At 33.9% G+C, this 12,286-nt stretch overlaps 1 protein-coding gene across 1 annotated transcript; it reads left to right on the top strand.

The window, feature by feature from the left end:
* Positions 1 to 3,771: 3,771 nt before the first annotated feature.
* On the top strand, positions 3,772 to 11,284 carry LOC132736948 (uncharacterized protein C2orf16-like). The gene is made up of 4 exons (XM_060724163.1): positions 3,772 to 4,356; positions 5,270 to 5,429; positions 5,938 to 6,059; positions 9,711 to 11,284. Exons 1-4 carry the CDS (start codon positions 3,772 to 3,774, stop codon positions 9,735 to 9,737), a joined length of 894 nt encoding a protein of 297 aa, XP_060580146.1. The 3' UTR covers positions 9,738 to 11,284.
* The last annotated feature ends 1,002 nt before the right edge of the window (positions 11,285 to 12,286 follow it).

The following is a 12,286-nucleotide window of genomic DNA, read 5'->3' on the forward strand; positions in this document are numbered from 1 at the left end:
TCATTTAAATGGGACACACACATACATATAAATGTTGATCACATGTTGTGAACTTGTGTTTATATATAACTGTTTATTTATTTGAATTGTTGGAAATGGAAAAAGTAAATAATAAAAATTAAGAAAATGTTTATCAAGTGAAAAGCTTTCATTATTTGTTTTAAAACAGCCCACAGCAGTATCTTGACACCTAAAATGGCAAAAATTTTCGACACGCAGTATGGGGGTCAAGACCCCCTCCCGCACCCACCCCCGTCTAATTAAAAAAATGTAGCGCTTAAAAAAAATCCTGGGGAATTCCCTGATTTACATCTTTCATCATTTTATCTTGGTGTGGTTCACTGCTGGTGAAGTCACGTGACAATGCTAAAAGCACGATGTACGACCGTATGTAATCCGCAACATGTAAATTATTAAAATCTTTTAATAGAGTTTCGGGGCTGTAAAATTTAAACTACAAGTTGGGTACTTGTAAATGCATGGACCTTATGCAAACAGGACGTTTCAGCCCCAAACCAAATCGGTCCCTGTTGCCTGCTGCACAGTAAATGGGCCAATTTTTCAAAAATACATGTAATGCAGGCTTTTCAAAAAATATGTTGCATTTTCTATTATTTTTTTGTGTTTTTACAAAGGACTTACTATAAATATTCAGAAGACAGTACATGTAGCAGCCGAAGTTCTGAAAGGCAGCTGCCAAAAATGTTCTTAATTTTTTTACCAGAATTAAAACAGGGTTTTTTTTTCACAGGTTGGGAAAGCAGCCCAGCCCTTAATTTTAAGGAAAAATTACATGGTATATTTGCAAAAGGGGGAGAAAAACTTGATGTAAATTCAATTTTTGCGGAAAACTGCATGATTTTAAAGAAATTTTCTTTGGGGAAGCAGCCCAGGTATACAGGCCCCTGTTATAGAAGGTAAAAAGGCCCTGTGAAATAACTCTTTGTCTTATTATATACATTGTACGATGTAGTACAGATTGTAACACATGACTCAGCAGCTGATGACTCCCTTATTTTAGATGAGTGGGTCATTTGTATATAATAACTGGCAAGAAGATACTCTGGAATATTTATCATAATTCATGATAGTAAGACCCCTGCTTATATTGAAAAATATACCCTGTTTTACCTGAAAATTTTGTTGAAAATAAGTAAATCTGTTTAATTTCATAATTTATCATAGGCATGAAGTTGATAAAATCATCTGATTTCATGCTTGCTAAACATGTTACATGACCATGAGGTGTTCCTCCACCTATAATTTTAGTTTGAAAGTTGAATATATGACCTTGAAAAAAAAAAGTATCATTGTTAAATATATTTTGGAAGAAGATATCAATTTTGAGTGTGTTGCTGTAGAATTTAGTGCTTAGTTTTTGTTCAGATGAGCTGTAATTAATCACAAAGGTGTTTATTTAAATAAAGTGATGAGTCATTACCCAATATATGTATGATGTTTTTATTATATACAATGTACTTATAAATGAAATATGGATAAAATAAAAATGCGTTTTTTCATTTTCAGTATTTTCATGGTAAAAAATTATTTTTTCACTGCATTGAAAAAATATTTTTCTGTATTTTCACTGGTGTCTTGCCGGACTACTTTCTTCAATTCAGCAAGTACGCAATATAAATGTATATAATAAACAGAAAATTCAAGTATTTTCTATAATTATTATATACAGGATTTATTTTCATCTTGTGATATGAAAATTATCATAATTCATTCCATTTTATGAAAATAAAGCCTGTATAATCATTGTATAATTTATGGAAAAAACTTGAATATCCTCTATATTCTGGTGAGTGCTGCCGGGGGCCTTAAATACCCCTTTGTTTTTGTACAATCTCAAAGAGGTTTTAAAAAATTAAGCATACACATAAGCTAGTCCTCAAGAATTAGTCGCGAATCGTTTTGAAAAATGAGGAAACCTTTTATGTCATTTAAAATTTTTTTAAATTTAAAACGATTTTCTTTCTTTTTCAGGTCGGCTGTTTGAGGGGTTTTTTTGTCAGAAAATGGATGAAAGAAGTAAAGGCAAGAAAACTTTTGAAGAAACATTTTCTTGAACTTTGGAAAAAAAAGCTGGAAACTGAGTGTAGTGGAAAAGACTGAGTTCCCGTGTAAAACCCAAAAGGTATTATGTAATATTTAGTTAATTGATTAAGCCTTAGTAAAACTCAAAATTTTTATTTTATTTTTTGAATTGTGTAGCAACCCTGTAAAGCTTTTATTACAGGCTTATAAATCTATTCCCTGGACCAACCTGGCAGTTTTGAGCACTAAGTGTAAAACTAAAGTTTTCTGTCTCCAGGAGACAACAGCTTGGCCTTCTTGGGATATGAACCCACACGGCTAGTGATTCATTTGATTACTAGCTTGGTCCAGTAAACACCTTGGCCATGCTGCCACACAAAATAATTAACTACCATGCTAAATATCTTGAATGGACTTGAACAGCTTTCTATCAGGACAAAACCATTCATTATATTTACATGTACGTAGCTCCTTGGTGGAAGTAGCACATTATTAGGCTTGATTGCTTTCTTTAATATTACATGTATTGGCCTTATGTAGACATTATTCTCAGTGATATTTTTCTGAACTTGTGGAAAAACAACAAATTGCTTTACTATTCAGGGGCCTTTTTACCCTCTATTACAGGGGCCGGTATAGGGCTGCTTCCCCAAAGAAAATTTCTTTAAAATCATGCAGTTTTCCCCAAATATTTGAATTTACATCAAGTTTTTTCTTCCCCTTTTGCAAAATATACCATGTAATTTTTCCCCAAAATTAAGGGCTGGGCTGCTTCCCCAACTTGTGAAAAAAAGCCCTGCTTTTTTACAAACTCATTTTAATGATTGACATGTAATAATTTATTTATAGTCTTACAATATATGTTAAATTTACATAATTATGATAATTATGAAAATAATGTTATTTCCATGATATGCTTTTTGTTGTCAATTGTTTTGTCATATCATCTAGTAAAACAGAATTTACTAGTATTCCTAATTCATTGATCTTTATCTCTGATTCATAAATAGGCTGTTAGAACAAGTGATAAATTGAAGAAGGAGAAAAGGAATAACACAAACAAATGTTAGTACTTGAAAAGGTTTAAACAGTTACAAAAATTCAGAAGTAAATCTACAAAATGATATTCTTGACAATGAAACTGAATTTTAAAGAGACACCTTCCACAGGAATAAAAACACTTGGGAACTCTAGAGCATGTCTCGAGTGAAGGTGAAGGCGAAACCTTAAGTGAGATATCTGAGGCTGTGAAAAGAAAGTCCAAAGTTTTAACTCAGTTGAGATACAGACTAGCTTTATTGATAATAACCACCACTATCTACCCCAGAAAACTATTGAACATGACTGTGATAAGGAAAAAGATCAAGGTAACAATATCCTTGATGACTTAGATACCTCATGGAAAGATAGAGTTGAACCTTTTATTAGAAACAACTTTGGTGAAGTAAAAACTGAAGAAGGCTTTGCCTGCAAAAGACAATGAAGTTAGGAATGAGTTGCATTTAAATTTAGAAACTGACAGAGAAAGTGTCCAATCACAAAGAATAGTAAAAGGTCCTATAGAGACTCAGCAAGAGAAGAAAGTTCAGAAAAATGATAAACAAGACTCGATAAGGAATGAAGTGTTTTAGAGATAAAAAGTAAAATTTTGAAGAAAAGAATTACAAGAACCTCTGACAGGTCCGAAAAGTCCTCAAGCCTCTTTAGGACAGAGGTTTGATCGTAAAGATGAATCTGTATATAGAGATCAAAGGGGTCCAGTCGTTTCGGAGGACAGAAGTACAAGGTTGGGTAGAAATGAAAACTGAGGATTTTGTCTGCAAAAGAAGTCCTTTCAGCAAATCTGACAGAAACTCTCACAGATCTAGTAGGAGTCACAGGTCTCGTGATAAAGGTCATAACTTAAATGAATCTGAAGGATTTTCACCAAGAGGTCAAAGGTCGAACTCTCCACGGTATTCGGACCAAAGAAGTCAGAAGTCCTATAGGTCTGAAAATCGGTCCGGTCATTTGAGTAGCAGATCAGATATGTCTGACAAAGAGAGACCAAATACACATAGGTCACAGGATGCTAAATCTCATAGGTCAGATGGAGGGAAATCCTATAGGTCAGAAGAGGCTAAATCTCATAGGTCAGATGGAAGCAAATCTCATAGGTCAGAAGATGCTAAATCTTTCAGGTCTGAAGGTGTTAAATCTCAGAGATCCAATTCTTCTGAGGGTAGACTAAGTCAGAAGTCTGAAAGGTCACAAAGGTCATCAAGAAAAGATGAAGGTCAAAGGTCAGACAGAAGGAATTCTGAAGAAAAGATGGTAACATGTTTGTTGTACTAGCAGTGCTCTGTTTAATTAAGATAATAATAGCACCTTCTCATTATTGATTAAAGTCAATGAATTTCAAAAATCTCAGTTATAAGTTTCGTTACAATATTTGATTAAACAGATGATATTGAATGAGAGTAGGTTTAATACTCAATTTATTGTAAGAGTTAAATAAATTCAGATTATGCGAGCCTCTGACAAGCATAATATTGTTTTATTCAAGGAGTTCAATAAATTTTGTATGGAATCTACACAAATATAATATATTCTATTTATTACATATCTAAAGTAAGAATGATAAACTGTTAAAAAGAGTCATTTTTCAGTGTCACATCTATAGTAACAACCCTAGCATTAGCACGCTTTTACGCTATGTATGTATATAATGTAAATAAGGTCATGCAAATGTTATTATACTAGTGCAATATCGATTTTATTGAATGGTGTTATTACACTCCTGCACCGCTGTTTATGTGATAAACATTTATATTTTATCTCTATTGAAATTTCATAACTGGTTACTTTGAAAGGTTTTTTGTATTAATCTTAATTTTAAAAATACACATTTCTATGTAGATGCTAATGAAATAGGCATTTTTCAGTGGTGTATAAGATCTTGATCCATAAAATACTGTGAAAGATACTTACATGTTTTATTTACCCTTCTTAAAAAAGGCAAGCTGAGCTCTATTTTGAAACCTTGTTGTCAAGGAAATAGGTTAATTAAAACAAGTTTTTAGATGTTTCAAATTTGTGTTTATATAAGTGATTACCCTTGGTTTTCAACATAGGGGAGAAATATTGTAACAAAAATGCACTGTACAAGAAGTTACATCTTTTTGTAATGAAGACTTTAAAACAAACACTTTCCTTGTATTAAATTGCACTATATATCTCCTTTCAGCTTCCACTGGAGTCTAGAGCTAGTCCTATTCCCAGCAAACTATCAGGAAGAGAACAGTTACAGGGAGATAATTCAAGAGAGGGGAAACCACCTTTACATGATAGCACAACTCTTACAACAAATGTGACTTCCGTTTGGGACAGTTTTAATTCTATAAGAGGTAAAATTTTCATGGTTAGATTTTTCTATAGACTTCTGAAAATAATAATTAGATAAGAAATCAATACAAATCAAATAGCTGAACAGTATTAAAGTAAGAATTTAGAAACTCTTGGGCAAATATAATATGTTCACCTCACATTGTGATGTTTTATATATGCATGCACTCAAAAAAGTTCATCATGCTATTCGTTTAATGCTGAGAGAGTTTGATGAATATTTTTTGTAAAAATTACTTCCCACACAATTTACAATTCAGGGGAGGTCACTTTATGAGAGAGTTTGATTAATATTTTTTTGTTAAAAAAAGTTACTTCCCTTTGTCTCACATCACAGTTTGCAATTCAGGGGAGGTCACTCTATGTTGACTTGTTTATTCCAGATGAGTAATGTCATCTTGATTGTAATCTTCATTTTGTTTGACATTTTTGCTTCTGACTTGATTTTTTTCCTGACACATCAATTCTTTTGTAAAGAAAATTCATATATTAACTACATTTTTTTTATAGAGTCTCATGATGTAGAAATGTCAAAGTCACTACCCCAAGATGCTGGTCAGCTGAAAGAACTACGCAAGAATATCGCAATGGAGTTGCTATGGGTACAACAAGCTATAGATAGCAGGAAAAATGTAAGTTATTCAGGCTCGTGATTTACATATCTTTGATATTTTATGGGTCCAGTGGATGCACAGGGTAGAAATGTAGGGGCCCAGGCCTATATTTTAGGGTTCCAAATTATATTCACTGAAAAAGACTATTAAGACCTCTCAATTTTGCTCAAAGTAATTTATTTACCCTGTCAGAAATATGGCTTATGCATGTATATTGTACTGTTTTCATAAGTAGTACATGATGTTAATATCTGTTATCACTTTAAATTAGTTTGGTTTTTACAATAATATCATGTGCTATTTCCCTGGCTTAAACATAATCTTTGAGTGGCTGGAATGTCATGTTTTATTTAGTAGCATATTTTGTGATTGATAAGGTGATTACACCAACAGACTGAAAACTGTTCTGATCAGTATCTGTATATATTTTAGCTGTACTAGTAAACACACAAATATGTTGCGTTTTTGAAAAATATCATATGTAAACACAAGGCCTACGAAACCTCTTTTGCACCTCCTCATAAATTAAGTTTGCCGAAACCATTATATTTATTACACCAAAAATGATTGACATACCCAGTGACTTAATTTCTATAACACTATAAAAATAAGTGTGCAAAAACCAGAGCCTTTTTTATTATACAAAATTCTTTCGCCGAACCAGTAGATTGACATTGGATAGGCTAACCAATGGTAATTGCCTATAATAAATAGTATGTCTAAATATAGCCACAGAAAAACCAAAAACAGCTACCTAAAATAGATTTAACAGTAAACGTCATCAGTTACTGTAGCTTGCACGGTAAACGTCATCAGTTTCTGCAGCGGGCACTTGCCAATAGCATGCACAGTAGATTTCAATTATGTTAACTTCTGAAATGAACAAATGCGAGCATTTTCTGCTCGCTGTATTAGATTTTAACTAGAATTTTGCGAGCTTCAAGAAGAAATAGATAAAATCATATCAGGCCAGAAACAATAAAATATTTATTGGTTAGGATTATTTTAGTGGGTACACTTGGACGCAAGTGGATAACTTATATGCGTACATCATGTATATGTCAAAATTTATGCGTATAGGGATGCAGAATTCTGCGTCCCGTAAAACCCTGTAACAGGTTGATTATACCTTCAAACAATTTTGATCATAATGGAACTTCATAATTATTCAAATAGCTTGGATGTATTGATAATAAGCAAAAACAGTTTGACTCTAATGGAAAATATTTAAATAACTTATTCATTTTTAGCTCGACCTTTGGAAGAGAGTCACCAAGCCATCACCATTACACTTTGGTTAATTTTTTTGTGTGCAAGTTGGTATCTACAAAATTAATAAAAGGAATGGGTTGAAACTTCATACACTAATTTCAGAGCGTAATAGGTGGTCACTATCCAGGGCTTATAAAACTAACATGGATTTTAATTGAATTGTGGCCCCTTTTATATGCCCGAAAGAATTTCGGGCATATAATGTTATACCCCCAGGCGTCTATCCGTTAGCAATTTGGTTTCCGGAGCATAACTTAAGTTCCATTCGGCCCACAATATTCAAACTTCATAGGATGATTGTCCATATTAGGTAGAAGACCCATATTGATTTTGGGGTCACAAGGTCACTATTACCCTAAAGCTGAAAACAGTTTCCAGAGCATAACTTAAGTACCATTTGGCCCACAATATTCAAACTTCATAAGATGATTGTCCATATTGGGTAGAAGACCCATTTTGATTTTGGGGTCACAAGGTCACTATTACCTTAAAACTGAAAAAAAGTTTCTGGAGCATGACTTTAGTTCCATTTGGTCCACAATATTCAAACTTCATAGGATGATTGTCCATATAGGGAAGAAGACCCCTATTGATTTTGGGGTCGAAGGTCAAGGTCACTATTTCTTTAAAACTGAAAACAGTTTTTCGGGAGCATAACTTAAGTTCCATTTGGCCCACAATATTCAAACTTCATAAGATGATTGTCCATACTGGGTAAAAGACCCCTATTGATTTTGGGGTCACAAGATCAAAGTCACTATTACCTTAAAACTAAAAACAGTTTCCGGAGAATAAGTTAAGTTCCATTTGGCCAATAGTGTTCAAACTTCATAGGATTATTGTCAATATTGGGTAGAAGACCCCTATTGATACTTAATTTAATTCCCATATCATACTAATACTTCATCCTTACTAAAAAAAACCCCCAAAAAAACAACACTTTAGGGCTTATAATGCTCCACCTAGCTGTGCTCTTGTTAAACTTTTCACTGTGAGAATAGTCCTTTGCAAAAACCAAAACTTTTAGTATTGGGCAGGTTTTATCATCTTACTTGTTAAAATTCAAGGGCAGGTTACTGAGGTAACTTAAAAATGAGATTGAAGTCTTCAATTTCTATGACTTTACCTAGGAAGAAGGAGCATATAGATTTTATCTTTTTCATGCATTGGACTGTCATACCGTCCATTGGTATACTGACAAAACACTGGAATGTTATGTATTTGTGTCCTGTTGACACATTTCTAGTTTTCACTTGAATACAATCATGGGTTATATATTACACTTAGATAATGCAAAGTTTATGAAAATCCTCTGACACAGTGTTTATTCTGTCTTTATGAAAACTGTAGTCAATATCCTTAGGCCGCTATTCCATTGGTACGCGATCCGTGACCTGCGTCCGTGATCCGTGTCCGGTGCATTTCCGTGAGTATTATTCCATAGGTACGTTATTTTCTATATACTTTTAATTATAGAATAGCGAACAGAGGATAATTATTTGTAGAATATGATATAATTTCATTCTAATACCAAAACCAGTTGTATCATCAACGAATTAGGTAAAAAGAAAAAGGAAAAACATTGATTACCAGTTAGGTTTTTGAATAACATCTCTTTAGCAAACGAAGACCAGATGTTGTTTTTTAATCTGTCATTGGTGCATCATAAACTTATGGGTTCTCCAACAGTATTTTGGTGAGCTTTTTAGTATTTTCTTTCGAAATCCATAAAGTATTTAATTTCGTTCGAGGCATTTTGTCATGACGAGACCTGTCCGTGACTGTCCGCGTCCGTAAAAAATCGCTTATCCTACGAAACGTCGCGGATGCCTTCGCTGAAGCGGATTGTAAACGGACAAAAGGAATATATTCAACGTATTCTTTGATAAGCGAATCGGTAGCGGACGTGGATGACGGACGCGGACCACTGATCACGTATAAATGGAATAGCGGCCTTAAACATATTTTATCCTGAAATCAGTGATCACAGATTCTACAAACCTTTCAGTAATGTTCAGTTTTTATTGACTCCTCTTCACTCTTCAGTGTTGGTCTATGGCTGACTTGTTATAGTCCTTGTCTTCTAGTCACTTGCTAGGAGCCACATTTGTTTCAAATACAGACATGGACTTAAGTTTATGTGAGTTTATGTCCGCCAAAAATCTTAAAAGTTTGCACTTTCAGAATGTCTTAGAACATGGACTCATACCGCCTGAAATGAAATTCATCTTTGAACATTGACATCTTGTTAGCCAATACATCATAGATTTGAGCACATATGTAGCTGAAGTTTCAGTTGTTATGTATTAATACTTGACCTTTTACATGTTACTTGAGTTATGATAAATAGTTAACCGGCATTATGACTAAATTGTTTTGTTTTTGTCATATTTCCAGTACTTAAAGTTAAAGGATCAGATGTGAAAAAGATGGACACAGGGGTGATAAAAAATGTGAAAAAATGGAAACAGGGATGAAAAAAAATGTGAAAAAGATGGACACAGGGATGAGAAAAAATGTGAAAAAGATGGACACGGATGAAAAAAATGTGCAAAAGATGGACACGGGTGAAAAACTAGGTTGTTTTAAGACTATTAGTAAATGTGTAATGCAGGGAACCAATGGTTTTTAGGTGACTGACAATGATTGAGAGACAACAAATGAGGGAACCAAGATTAATATATTTAGTAGGGAACCAGCTTCTTTATAAAATGTGTAATTCTTTGGAACCAGACAGTAAATGAGGAAACCAAGATATTTGCCAAGGAACTAGCTTAATTTAATGGAAACAGAAAGCAAATTAGGGAACCAAGATTGATATATAAAGTGTGGAACCAGTTGCTTATTAGCTGTTAGTTTGTAAATCATTTGTAAATCTTTCTTTTTTAGTTCGATTGCAAAGAAGGCTTCCAGATTTTCCTTAAATCTGTTCCTGGCACATTGATTGTTAAGTGTCTAAGGAAAAAACTGCTTACTCTTGGCAGGCTTTTGGAAGCGGTTTCCATAGTGGTTCAGGTGTCTGCCTTCAAACCAATGATCATGGGTTCAAGCCCTTATCGGGTCACAACACCATGTTTCTTCATATGACAACAGTACTGGTAAGTTTCAGGAAGGGAACTCAAATTTTTATGCCCCTGCCATGTAATGGCCGGGGCATAAAGTGTTACCCTGTTCCGTCATTCCGTCATTCTGTCATTCCGTCATCATCAGTTTCCGTTCATTATCTTAAGAACGGTGGCACACATTCAACTCAAATTTGACATGGATATGTCATGAGAAAATACAGGTCAAGTTCGAATTTGGTCATGGTTCGATGATTTTTGGCAGAGTTATGCCCCTTTTACTTTGAAAATAATATGAAATTTCAGTTTCCGTTCATTATCTCCCCAACGGTACAACACATTCAACTCAAACTTGACATATGGATATGTCATGAGAAAATACAGGTCAAGTTTGAATTTGGTCATGGTTTGATGATTTTTGGCAGAGTTATGCCCCTTTTACTTTGAAAACAATATGAAATTTTCAGTTTCCGTTCATTATCTCCCCAAAGGTACAACACATTCAACTCAAACTTGACATATGGATGCACCAAAGGAATGCGCCGGTCAAGTTCAAATTTGGTCATGGTTCAATGATTTTTGGCAGAGTTATGCCCCTTTCATTTTGAAAGTAATATGAAATTTTCAGTTTCCGTTTATTATCTCCCCAATGGTACAACACATTTAACTCAAATTTGACATATGGATATGTTTTTGGAATGCCCAGGCCAAGTTCGAATTTGGTCATGGTTCAATGATTTTTGGCAGAGTAATGCCCCTTTCACTTTGAAAATAATATGAAATTTACAGTTTCTGTTCTTTATCTACCCAACAGTGTTACATATTCAACTTAAATTTGACATATGGATATGTCAAAGGAATGGGCAGGTCAAGTTGGAATTTGGTCATGGTTTGATGATTTTTTGGCAGAGTTATGGGATGCTTTCACTTTTAAAATAATATAGATACATCTTAGGAATAAGCAGTTTAAGTTTGAATTTGGTCGTGGTTCAATGATTTTAGGCAAACTTATCTTTCCTGAATGTTGGAAAAATTTTTAACTTTCAGTTTCAGCACTCCTACTTTTAGCCATTATTTTGGCTACAAATATGCAATATGCTATTTTTAAAAGGTTAAGACTGAATAATTTCAGTGCCTTAAACATTGTATGAAAATGGTTTGTGTTAACATTGAAAAGTTTTAAGGGCTTTGAAATTAAAATGAAAAAAATAATTAATGCACCATCTGAAATTTTGGCTGCATGCGGGGGCATCTGTGGCATGATGACACATTTCTAGTTTTATATAAGTTGCAAGAACTTGTTTCGCAATCGAGCTTAAATGAATATGTTTAAACCAAACAAGCTTCAAAACTGCTGATTGTCTTTCTTTTGATAATAGTAGGACATATACATCACAGTGGAATTCCTGCACATGTATACAAAGTGACAGGGTGAGCTTTTGTGATCGCTTTTCGTCCGGCGTCCGTCTGTCCGTCCGTAAACGTTTACTTTAAATGACATCTCCTCATAAACCACTTAGCCAATTTCATCCAAACTTCACAGGAATGTTCCTTTGGTGGTCACCTTTAAAAATTGTTCAAAGAATTTAATTCCATGCAGAACTCTGGTTGCCATGGCAACCGAAAGAAAAAACTTTAAATACCTTCTCTTGAAAAAACCCCAAGAGCTAGAGCTTAGATATTTGGCATGAAACATCTTCTAATGAGTGTCTACCAAGTTTGTTCAAATAAAAGCCCTGGTGTCAAAATTGGCCCCGCCCCAGGGGGTCTTTGATTTTCCCTATATGCTTATAGTAAACACTTAAAATATCTTCTTTTAAAGAACCCAAAGAGCTAGAGCTAAGATATTTAACATGAAACATCTTCTAGTGAGTGTCTACCAAGTTTATTCAAATAAAAGCCCTGGGGTTA

This window comes from Ruditapes philippinarum, unplaced genomic scaffold (genome assembly GCF_026571515.1).
Source record: "Ruditapes philippinarum isolate M1 unplaced genomic scaffold, ASM2657151v2 ctg1920_1_1_1_1, whole genome shotgun sequence".
Classification (NCBI taxonomy): domain Eukaryota; kingdom Metazoa; phylum Mollusca; class Bivalvia; order Venerida; family Veneridae; genus Ruditapes; species Ruditapes philippinarum.

Coding starts and splice junctions, on each gene's coding strand:
- LOC132736948 (XM_060724163.1), top strand. CDS start 3,772: ATGAATCTGTATATAGAGATCAAAGGGGTCCAGTCGTTTCGGAGGACA. Junction 5,430..5,937: donor CAGTTTTAATTCTATAAGAG/GTAAAATTTTCA, acceptor TTTTTTTTATAG/AGTCTCATGATGTAGAAATG. Junction 6,060..9,710: donor CTATAGATAGCAGGAAAAAT/GTAAGTTATTCA, acceptor TCATATTTCCAG/TACTTAAAGTTAAAGGATCA.